Source organism: Podarcis tiliguerta (assembly GCF_965153285.1).
Source record: "Podarcis tiliguerta genome assembly, chromosome: Z".
Taxonomy (NCBI): domain Eukaryota; kingdom Metazoa; phylum Chordata; class Lepidosauria; order Squamata; family Lacertidae; genus Podarcis; species Podarcis tiliguerta.
The window spans coordinates 23,016,561-23,028,690 of record NC_139553.1 but is presented as its reverse complement, the minus strand read 5'-3'; the positions used below and the strand labels follow the sequence as shown (position 1 = coordinate 23,028,690).

The following is a 12,130-nucleotide window of genomic DNA, read 5'->3' as shown; positions in this document are numbered from 1 at the left end:
GAATGCAGGAGAAATGTGTTCGTGCACATTTGCACCTAATGGATTGTTTCTGAACCAATACATGAATTTAAAAAACAGCTTTCCTTTGAAATTTGCACTCCTCCAAATTTTGTGACGCACTTTTCCAACTGAAAAATGCAGCCCCCCCAAGTGTATATTAAGTAAAAGTGCACACAAGTATGTATTTTAGTGGAATTTATGTACACAATTGAACTGAGAAATGTGTGTATTAAAAGAAATGAGGTTGGAAATGCATCCACAGAGAAATCATAAACTGATGTAGAAATGAGGGTAAACTGAACTTAAGTCTGGATTTCCACCAGCCCCATCTAGCATAGTCATTGCTTAGGGATGTTGCAAGTTATATCCCAAAACATCAGGAGGGTGCTAGGCTGGGGAAGTTGATTACTACAGTCCCATTACCCTTTTCTCTTAAGCTCTGGCTGGTACTCAGTCAGTCCTCCTTGCACCACCAGCTTCAAGTGCCTAGTCCTTGTTTTTCCCCTTTAAAAACCATGCAACTGGGAACCAAAGTTTCACCCCAGGAATTCTGCTTTTTAAGCAACCATTTTCCTGTGCTCACCCAAACCTACAAACAAGATAATTCTGTAGGTGAGCTGACCAGGTTGTACTGGCTATCTGCTGAGTCACCTAATACTCATGTAGGTCAGCTGATTCAGCTGATTCCCCTAATGCTCCTATGAAAAAGCTATTCAGATAGCTAGAGCATGGGATTTGTTTGTTTTTTAACCACCACCTCTGTGCCAGCAGTCCTAAATGAGTGTCTGTGTCTAAATAAATTATCATTTGCCGATTACCCTTGGCCCAAAACCTCTCCTGGACTTTTCACCATTAAATTTTGTTGATGTTTGGTCTGCTACTTGTTCCTGCTGCTAAGATTAGTATTTCAGTGTGACATTTATCTTTTCAAAAGGTGCTTTTCAAAAGCCTTGACACAAAATTTCCAAGAAATTTCAACTCCTTGCTGCTTGAATGGTCATGAGATCAACATTGCACAGCCTGAGATATGTTTATGGTTCTCTTGTAAAAGACAGCATTGCTTCAATTCTGTTGAAATTAGCTATTTAAATTTTAAAGGGTTATTGTATGCTTCTCCTTATAAAGTTGTGCCTTTTTACATAATCAGTTTCTGTGGGTTTGTGTTTTTTCCTGATGAGTTAGCTTTTCTAGAACCAGGTCATGTAAATGATTGATACAGCAGGACCTGCTTTTCATTTGGGCTGCACTGAGGTTCATCAGAAGTTAAGACCTTAGAAACAGTTATGTCTTGAATCTTGGATGATTTATATTATATCTTGCTATGTGGATAGGAATAGGAGATGTTCTGTGATAAGATGGGTGTTTGCTAACATCTGCAAGTTTTGTGGTACCCTTCCGTTGAATTTCCTGTAGGATCTTTCCAAATATTTGAGGTGTGGCATATTCACTGAGCTAGAATAAGCAACCAGCCAGGCTGGCTGATGGTTCAAGCAATGCAAGCAAGTCAGAAGCAGGAAGGGATATTAGGCTATGCCAGACATATCTAGCTGCTCAGTAAGCAGAGAGAAATTTGTTTAAGAAACCTAAACTGTTAGAAATAAATAGCAAACAGTTCTGGGAAATGTACATCCCACATGCACAGTTGAAACCCTGCAATCCCAAGCTCTTTTGATAGAGCTAAAAAAAATCATGGCTTGAGGAGTTCCCCCTGAAATCTCCCTGCCAGTTTCCATCTCCCACTGCTCCCACTGCAGACTAGTTATAGGAGTAAGATCAGCAATAGGAAGAGCTTGCTGACAATAGCCAGAACCTTGTAAGTATCAACCTTATGGTCTGGACAGTCATGGAGTATGATTAGGGTGCTATTTCCTGCTGGGCTTTTTGAAATGTGTAGTTTCTCCTGCCTCCCAGAACAGAACATTTAAGGCATAGGAAATTACAAGTCCTGTGCATCCTGGCTGGAAATGATGCTCTAGAGCAGGGACAGGGAACCTGTGGCTCTCGCATCAGCAGTAGAGAACCATTAGTCAGTACATAAGACTTGTAGTCCATCCACATCTGGAGGGCCACAGTTTCCCCAGCTCTGCTCCAGGGCATGTTTTAGACTACCTGGCTTTGTTGTTGACAGTGTTCACTGCCATTCACCCTCATTTCAAAAAAGAACATTGCTTGGGAAAAGGGAAATGACAGATTCTAGGAGCAAACTCAGTTTGAACTAGGTCTGAACTTCAGGGAAAGACTGGTTTTGGCTCCTGTTGGATTTCTCTCAATTCTGAATGTCCTCCATTGTGAAATGGTTGTACTTTTAGAGAGAATGGAACATTGAAAGAATGAGTATAAAAGAAAGATGTTGATAGCATAGGATGGAAAAAAGCCAAAGTAAAGCTCATTCTAGTATATGATTGGGGTCCTCTCTCCTGCACTGTCTAGCATAGACAGAGGACTTAGGCGAATGGCATCTTCTCTCCATTGTGTGGGGTATGGAGAACAGTGAAAGTCTCTTCTGCTTCTTACAAAGGACTCCTGCTTATTCCCTGCTTGAAGATTACAGTGAATATGTGTCCTATGGTAGGGATTTCTGTGGGTGCTGAATGTGTTGCTTACCAAAAGACTAGGAGAGGGAAAGAAGGTATCCCTGGCAAACTTGCAAGTGGAGTTGTGGATCCCCGGCTGAAGTTCATAGATGAATAGAAAACTACTATCCAATCCTTGCCTCCATACCTCCAGCATTGAGAGAATGCTGCAGTCACACCCAGACATCCCATTTCCTAGTGCTCTAGGATTACGATTAAGGATAAGGTTTAAGAACGCTCGGCAGCTAAAGCTCTGACCACCTTAATTAGCAGCCTTTCATATTCTGCTCTTTGATTACATTGTTAAATCTCCCAAGGACATTAAGTTGGTATTTAAGTCCACCTAGATTCTAAAATGGCTTCTTTTTCTTTTTCAACTTTCCACATAGGACCTGATAAGGAGAGACATCCTGTACTACAAAGGACGCATTGACATGGACCGGTATGAGGTTTTGGATATCGAAGATGGAAGGGATGACGACTTCAATGTCAGCATGAAGAATGCCTTCAAGCTTCGCAACAAGGAGACGGATGAAATGCACTTGTTTTTTGCCAAGAAGCTGGAGGAAAAGCTGCGGTGGCTGAGAGCTTTTCGGGAGGAGAGAAAGATGGTGCAAGAAGATGAAAAGATAGGTGAGCCCCATAGGTCAAGTCAGCTGGTGGGCTGGGTTACTGATACCCCAGACTAGTTGCTGGCCAGTAGGACCGTCTCAAGATATTTTGCTACCTGAGCTTAAAGGGTATGTTGTAAACAAAATCTGCCCTTTTTCCCTTATGGGGTATCCAAGAACCCATGTAGAATCCTTAAGTGGGTTCCCTATCGGTAGGGGAAAATAATAGAGGCCAACCAGAGAATATTGAGAAGCAAAGCAGCCAGTAAGCCTGATCTTTATTAAACTGTTCAACAGGGTGCTCACTCACCACATGCAGGAGGGAGGAGAAACCCAGAACATTGGTGTGCAAGCTCTTATATAGACTTTTGAAATTGCCCACCCCATAGCCCAAGACTACCACCCCAATCCATCATACATACGTCACTGAAGGAGGTGGTCAACAGCAGAGGAGGCGGTCTACAGCAGAAATTCTGTCTGCCAGGACCTGATAATGGTCACTGATTTCATTACTTGGGCAGTCTGGCCATTCTTTTGCGAGAACGTTGTGTGCATGTGTGCATAGTGGAAACCACAGGAGGGGAGAGTGCTATTGCACTTGGGTCCTGCTTGAGGTACGTGCTTGGCCACTTTGATAACAGGAAACCAGACTAGATGGACCATTGGCCTGATCCAGCAGGCTCTTCTCATGTTATTGTGTTCATTAAAAGTAAAGGGGGCGAGGTGTACCTGGGCGGAGAGAGAAGGAGATCTAGTTGTATATGTGTGAAGTGTCTGTGCATGTAGGAGTTACAAAGATAGCACCAGGGGGATGCATGTGTCTCTGTGGTCTGGATGTGCATGATGAATGCATGTCTCTTGTGTGCGCACACAAGGGAGTGTAGTGTGGTCACATTGCATATCTTTATTGGTTTTTTGAAGTTCATCACAAATTCCATAGTGCAGAGGGGCACAGGAAGTTGGGAAGGGTAGAAGACGCATTTGAAGGTTTATCAAGGTATGAGTACAGGCTCCTCGTTTCCTCCTTCAACAGAATAGTAGCACTGGGAACACCAGTGTGGTGCATTAAGTCAGACAATCTAATTTCGCACACTAGCTGATTGGCAAGAACTTAAACTATATGAGGTGGAGTTGACCTTCCATTTAGAGTATGTGTACACAACAATCAAACTAACACGATTTCACCTATAAAATATGGGGATTGTATTTTTTACCATGATGAAGAGAATGCTTGTTCTGACCTTTATGTCACATTCACTTTCCTCCAACACCCTCTTTAGGTTTTGAAATTTCTGAAAATCAGAAACGGCAGGCAGCAATGACAGTAAGGAAAGTCAGTAAACAGAAAGGTAAATTACCTGTACATGGTCTCTTTGGTGGGGGGGGGGAGGCAGGGGGGAAGAATCAATCTTGGTTAATGTAATCCCACCAAATTATCATTCTTTGAGCCAATACATGAACCAAAATGCAGATATTCTTTGAATTTTCCACTTCTCTGGATTTTGCAATACACTTTCCCAACCAAACGTACACAGAAAAATCATATATTTGAGGAAAGTGTGTGCATAAATGTGTATGTTGTGCAAATATAGGGACAACTGCATTTTTAATAGGAGAAATGCCCTGCAAAAATGTGTATATTTACAAAAATGTGCATGAAAATGAGTAAGTTTTTTATGAGAACCTTGGGAAAAAACTGCAAACTGATAGAGAAATGCGGTGAACTGAAGAATGGAAAACTGAAAACAGCAGATTCTTCCATCCTTTAAGTGGGGCAGTCATCCTCATTATTTTTATGCTATCTTCCCATAATTAAACCATACTCCAGGTGGCCTGGAGAACTTTTGAACAAAGCACACATACTACTTCAGCTTCTTGAACAAAGTACAGTCATACCTCGGCTCCCAAACACCTTGGGAGTTGAACGTTCCGGCTCCTGAACGATTGAAAACTGAAGTGAGTGTTCCGGTTTTCAAATGTTCTTTTGGAAGCCAAACATCCGATGGGGCTTCCGTGGCTTCCAATTGGCTGCAGGAGCTTCCTGCAGCCAATCAAAAGCCGTGCTTTGGAAGTTGAACGTTTCGGAAGTCGAATAGACTTCCAGAACGAATTCTGATTGACTTCCGAGGTACGTCTGTACACTGAAATGAAAGAAGCTTGCAGAAGTAGATTTCCTCTTCTCAGTTATATCAGGAAAAGTTCCTAGCAGGTTATGAACATAGCCTTGATTATGCTTAAGGAAACTCAAGCCAACCCAAGACTCTGTATGAACATTTCCAATTAAATTTCCAGTTAAATTGCTTTAGACCTTCATCCGAACAAAAACAGCATACTTAATTGTGTTTAGTTTTTTTTAACATAACAATTGCTTTCTCATTTTCTCTGTCTCTCTATGGATCCTCTGAAAAATTGAGGTATAATGTTAGTCCAGGCTGCTTTCAACATAAAATTAATTAGTTTCTGTTTCTCTAGTTGATCAGGCTGTGCCTTCCTTGTGCAGTGTGAATGTCTTCTGCAATACTGGGAATTCCTTATATAATTAGACATCTTTGGTCTTCCTGCTTTGGAGAAACAAATGGAGTGAAAACCCAATTGTGCTCTCTCTCTGTATGTGTCTTTTAAACCAAAGACATTAACCTGGAGATAACAATTAGAAGGATTTCTGTACAAACAAACAACAGTTACGTAGCATGCATGTGCCTAGTCCGTGAAAGCTTGTGCCGCCATGAAAGTCATTAGTCTTTAAGATGCCGCACAAACATTTTAACTGTGTCAATAAGCTGCTTTGAAGGCTGCATTCAGAAAGGCAGTGTATACATTTCTCAAATAAAGCTCATAATAAAACAAACTCCCAAAGTGTTGTAAGCTGGCACTCAAAGTAAGGAGGTATGCTTTGCTTCTGATGTACTAGCTCATCACCTGCAAGGAGGTTTAAGATAATGGTGGGGATAGGGGGAGTTAAAATAACACATGCCTGCAGTCTGATACTATCCAGAAATCTACCACCTCATTCTGTATAATTTGTAGATAGTGGCTCCTGAAGACTAGTTAAAATTTCTGCAGCACTTGATTATAACATCCCATCCAGCAAGGCGTTTTTTTCTTGTGGATTCTTCCAGTAATTGTCTCTTACATGGAGAAGGGACCTCTGACCCTCTAGATGTTGTTGGACTATGATTCCCAATAATCACCCCTGATTCAATATGCTGTCTCGTATGATGTCTGGGGCTGGTGGGACAACATCTGGAGAGCCACAGGTTCCCAGTTTCTGGTCTGTTGCATCCTTTAAAACATATAAAATACAACAATATATTTCTCTGTTGCAGTTCTTTCTTTTGTTCCCTGTGTTTGGGGAATAGACCCTCTTTTTTTGTCAGTGATAGAATTCCTAAGGCAGTGGGGAAGGAGCAAAAAGAAGTGTTTAAGGGAATGAAACATAAACACATGAGCCAATCTAACAGAGGTGAACTTGACAATAAACTTCCACTTACTTCATGAATGGGCATGCCACATATCCCGAGAGTATTCAACAGGAGATGAGGAGTAGACTCATTAAATGGAAGTGTGTAGGCAACCACTTTCTGCAAAATGACAGGGAGGAGATGTGAATAGAACAATAGCAAGGAGAAAAACCTACAGAATGCATTTGATCCAAATGTGCACAACAAAAGCCCAGTGACTTCTCTTGTATTTGATGGGGAAATCAAGATTTGCAGTGCAGAAGCTGCAGGAGTATGTGTGCTTAGCTCTTCAAACACAATGCAGTTGTGTATACAGAAGCTATTCTAAATCATCTCTAAAACCCCTACACTATTGGGACCATACTCCTGGCATGTGTGGACAAGTACATCAGTAAAACATTACAGAAAGCATCTTGGTGCAGTCATGCATAGTCATGCATGCACCCCAGTTTCCTGAGTGGCATGGTTTCAGGGCTCCCAATGCTTACTCAGGCTTTTGGTTTCATTTAAGGACATCACTTGACACTTAACTGGTGTTTTGTGATATGTGGTACAGACACACACACACACACACCGGTTGAGCATATTTGGAGAGTCCACAGCTTTACATATGTTGCAAATTTCTCATTAAGAACCCCTTTTGTGCAGCCCAACTCAGCTATGAGTTACTTTTCTTTCTCGTTCTTTCAGCCTGAGCCAAAAATTCAAGAGCCACAGCAATGTAGTAGACCACCTAGAGTGCTAGATTTAGACCTGGGAGACCAGGGTTCCAGTCCCCACTGAGCCATGAAGCTCACTGGGTGTCCTTGGGCCAGTCACTCACTTTAAACTTAATGTAGCTCTGTGAGTTGTGAGGGTAAAGGGAGAGGAGGGAGGACTCCTGTATACCAGCTTTAGCTTATTCAAGGAAAAGTGGGATATAAAGAAAATAAAAACAGCACTTCCTCTAAGCCCACTTCGATAATCATGGAATTGAATCATAGAATCACAAGTGTCAACTAGTGCTACCCTGTGCAAAGCAGATGTCACCTGGTTATTTCCTTAGCCAGAACTTGCTGCAAAAATGGGATCTGACAGGCTAAACTTGTTGAACCAGTATAGACCTCTTTAGCACACTATTAATTTTACTTTACTTTACAACAACAACAAACTAAATGATCTTGGAAGAGGGGATCCCAGAGAGATCATTCAGACCATCCCTCACCTGTCTCCTCATGTCAGGCTTGCTACTGGGCACATGCTAGTTTCTGCAGAAGCGTGGGGGAGGAACAACAACAGAACAGAGAGCCAACCTCCCTTTGCCCTTTGCTAACCACACTGTTTGTGCATGGTTTTGTTTCCCCTGCAAGGGAGGATAAAATCTGGATTGGGATCGCAGTGGGGAGCCAGAGGACTAAAGGACCCCTACCTGCTACACCAGGTTGGAGGGGAAATGCTGGCTGTTTCTGAAACAGAAATTCATGCAGTCCAGGGTGAATGAAGTGATTAATGTTGTGTAGTTTGGCCCAGAAAGCTGTGGGAAGCTGGCCATGCATATCGCTCTGTCAAAATTCAGCAATAAAGAGCAGCAAAAAAGCCTGCATAATGCTCTTCAGGCATTCTCTTTGCCATGCAGTTGCCTTCACACAAAGGAGAGTGGGGTGCACTGCCAAGTCCCACCTCCATTGGTGTGGCCTCCCCCAATGATTTTGCAAGGAGCCTATAGGAGGCTTCCTGCTTCATAATGTTGCCCTCCCTCTCACAGTGGACTGAAAAGCAGAAAGCGATGTGCCAGAAAGGTTTGGATTTGGTAGCACACAAATGCATGCACACACCATGTGATAACAATTGCAGAAGCAAACAGAGGAGGGCTCACCTAGGATTCCTAATTCATCAGTTCCACTGCAGAATCGATTTCTGAATCCCTGGATTCAGAACTCCGTAATCCAGGGGGAAATTTGCATGGTGAGAACTCCAGGTGCCTCTTTAGTTAAAAGATTTCAGGGCTTTGTGGTGGATTAAGACCCCTCCAGAAATGATATCATGACAATGAGTTTGGATTTCCTGGGATTTGCAGTTTCAGATTGAGAAAACCCAGCCATATTAAACTACTTAAGGCAACTCTAAACTAATTCTATACTTTCCCTAAGTCTGCTAAGCTTAGAGTAAAGTGCACAAGGGGAAGATTGGAGGCATTTCTTACCCAAACAGAATATTACATTCAGTGATCAGGAACAAGATTCCAGATTTAGAGTCAAAGACACAACAGGAGACCTGTGATTGTGACTTCCCTTGGTTTGGTTCATTTTAAAGCATCCACTCAAGGAGGTGTCCATTTTATTTTATCAGAACATCAATGCTGGAAGTGGGAGGGGGATGTTCCTCTGTTCTCCTCCCATTTCAGCCCTCTCCTCCCATACAACCTTTAATTGGTGGGGGTGGAGAGACCTTTCTACAGACATGATACAATTTCGTATTGAAGGAATGGGTTTGGGAAAGCCATTCCTTCAGTATTTTTGCATTAGATTACAGTCAGGGTCAAATCATAATGTGTTTAGTAGGGGTTAAATGCTGACATGTGGTACAATCCTAAACAGAAGTAAATCTAAGTGTGTCCAATGGTGTTTAGGATTGCTGCCTTAACTGAGCTTTATCTGACCACATTGTCAGACTGGTAAAGTATTATTATTGTTTTCCCCACAAGTAGGATGATTATTGCTTTTTTCTGCCTGGGAGGAAATTGAATTTTATGCAAGGGCCAGTCTGTACAGGTTCTGGGTATTTGCATCCTTGTTCTCAACTCCTTTGTCATCTACCATGACTCTGCTGCTAGTCCAAAGGAATTTACAATATTTGCAGGCAGGTCATTGTCTATCTTGTGGCTGCCACTCATAGTTATAAGCACCTGACACTCAGTTTAGGATGATGGGCTTGGATGTATACAAACCACCCTGTTCCAGTGGTTTGCAATGCCTTACACTGTACTAATTTAAAATGCCTTGCATTGCTTCAGAAAAATGCTTAGGCTTTGATGGAAAAAGCATCCCAGGAGTGTAGTAGTGGTTCTGACTAAGCACATTGTTAGACTAACGAAAACACTTCTGGCTGTGTAGACATGTAAGGTGGAAACAGCTTCCTAAATATGAGAGCTTAAGACTGCTTAGGGTTATTTGTAAGTCAACATCAGCACCTTGAATTGAGCATGGAGGGGAACAGGGATCCAGTGCAGATGGACCCTAGAGCAGGGGTAGCCAACCTGCTGCACTCTAGATGATGTGGTTTCCACCCCCCATTCACCCCAGACAGCATGGTCAATGGCTAGGGATGGTGGGAGTTGCATAGAGCATTGATGTATGGCTACCCATGCTGTAGTACATTGATGCATGTGGGCAACACAATTCCTTTCTGCAGGGGCAATCTGGGAATGCTTTTTTTACGCTAGGGGAATGACCTAGAGTCAAAAACAAACATTCCCAGATTGCCAAACTTCAATAAAGCCTAGGCACTTTTATGAATCTATTTCTTCTCTCCAGAGTTTCAGGTAGGAATCTTTCCCAGATCACTCCAAAATGTCTCAAAAAATGAAGCGTAATGCCCTCTGGCATATGTTTCTGGATGTAAACTCTAAATAATATTCTCACCAGCTTCCCACCTGAATGTATTCATCCATATCTCGTGGTAGTTCATTGCCCAGCTGCTCCCATGCTAGGACTGCCCCCTTCTGGCTTTTTTCTAATCTGCTCTGATCCAGTGTAGTACAGCACAGGCTTCAAAAGGTTTGCTGTTCAATTTTTGAGACATTTTGGAGTTTGAGCATGCTCATAAGTATACAGAGCTCTGAGACTCAATTAGATGTTGGTCTTTGTTGGTTTTATTGGAGTAATTAAAATTAAAAGGGAAATCTGTAATGTTAAAGTATTCAGAGAGCATAGGACAATATTCTTACCCTATGCTATATTAAGTCTAGAAATAATAATAATAATAATAATAATAATACAACCAAACAGTGCAATTCTTTGCAAACCCCAGTGAAGCAGAATATTGCAATGACATATTTATGCTGTCCTCAGTCAGATCAAATTTTCCCATGCCCAGTATTCCACCTGTATCAGTTGCCAGTAATAAGCAGGATGAAGATAACTGTCATTTGCAGATTGCTTCACATCTATCAGTTAGATGTGTTAAGGTTTCCTCTTTTAGCTATCATGACTAATAGCTAATGACCAAGTACTCGGCGAGAAAGGATATCCTACTTTTTTGAACAGAGCTGATTCAGAAAATGATTCATTCTTCCTACCCCTTAAAATATGGTTCAGTTTGGCATTTATCAGAGAGCTATATCTTACCCTCAAATGAGTAAGTTAATGCATTTATTATGCATCTTTTCAATGTTGATTTGCCTGGGTATTTTTCTTCGTCTTTGTTTATTAATTAGCTGAGCTACTTCTCCGCCTCTTTTCTGTATGCTCTCAACCACCATTAATATTGGGAGTGGGGTAGCTCAGTGTTTGAGCACATGCTTTGCATGGAAACTATTCAGGTTCAGTCCTTGACATCTCCAGGTAGAGGGTTGAGGGGAACCCTGCCTGAAACCCTGTACATTGGGCACTGTACATTGGGCTAGCCAAAATGGTGCTCTTCAGATGCTGTTCTATCCATGAGCCCTATCCAGCATGGCTAATGGTCAAGGGTGTTGGGAGTTTTAGTCCAGCAACATGGAAGGCACTATGTTGGCTAATCCTGGTAGCCAAGCTACCCTCACATCAGTGTGCAGCTTCCTATATTCCTAGCTAAACAGGAACCATTAAGAAGTAAGAGACAAGGTTGCTTTTTCTTGTGTGGCCTTGCCCTGGATTCTGCTTCTTGAGGGGTATTCATACATTACATTCAGCTAGAGTACAATCTGTGTACCTGCATTCACAAACAGTTGAGCTCTATATTGATATAGTCATTCACATGTAACATTCCACAAGTGAACCTGCGTATCCAAGAGTTGAGCTGCACAAATAACAAGTGCACAGTCTTTCATACAAACACTTGTAGATGTGTAGAATCACAGAGGGGGAAGGAAACCTGAGGGTCTTCTAGTCCAACCCCCTGCAATGCAGGAATCTCAACTAAAGCAACCATAAGAGATGGCCATCCAACCATCGCTTAAAAACCTCCAGTAAAGGAGAGTCCATCACTGGACATCAGCCCTCCAAGGGTGTCCTTTCCACTGTTTAACAGCTCTTATTATCAGAAAGTTCTTCCTGATGTTTAGTTGGAATCTCCTTACTTGTAACTTGAATCCATTGGTTCTGGCCCTACTCTTCAGAGCAGGAGAAAACAAGCTTGCTCCTTCTTCCATGTGACAGCCCTTTGAAGAGACAGCTTGAAGCTTTGTAATGTGTAAATAAGCCTTTGTGCTAGAATGTGATGTAATATTGGGAACTGGGATGAAAAGATGTTCGTATCTTTAGCCAGTACATTCTGATGGGCATTTCTTTCTTCCTACTCCATCCCA

General features: G+C 42.1%; 2 protein-coding genes across 11 annotated transcripts in view; one reads left to right on the top strand and one right to left on the bottom strand.

Annotated features, from left to right (window-relative positions):
• LOC310669944 (craniofacial development protein 2-like) overlaps nucleotides 1–12,130 on the bottom strand; it is a gene marked incomplete at its 3' end in the record, with an annotated part of 710,849 nt that overhangs the window by 265,787 nt on the left and 432,932 nt on the right. The gene's annotated exons all lie outside the window — the stretch shown is intronic.
• ARHGEF9 (Cdc42 guanine nucleotide exchange factor 9) overlaps nucleotides 1–12,130 on the top strand; it is a 279,379-nt gene that overhangs the window by 262,329 nt on the left and 4,920 nt on the right. For all 10 annotated transcript variants that reach the window (XM_083423400.1, XM_083423402.1, XM_083423401.1 and 7 more), the window contains 2 exons: nucleotides 2,963–3,206; nucleotides 4,465–4,533. In XM_083423400.1, the coding sequence (XP_083279526.1) occupies nucleotides 2,963–3,206; nucleotides 4,465–4,533 (313 nt within the window). The remainder of the gene's footprint in view (nucleotides 1–2,962; nucleotides 3,207–4,464; nucleotides 4,534–12,130) is intronic.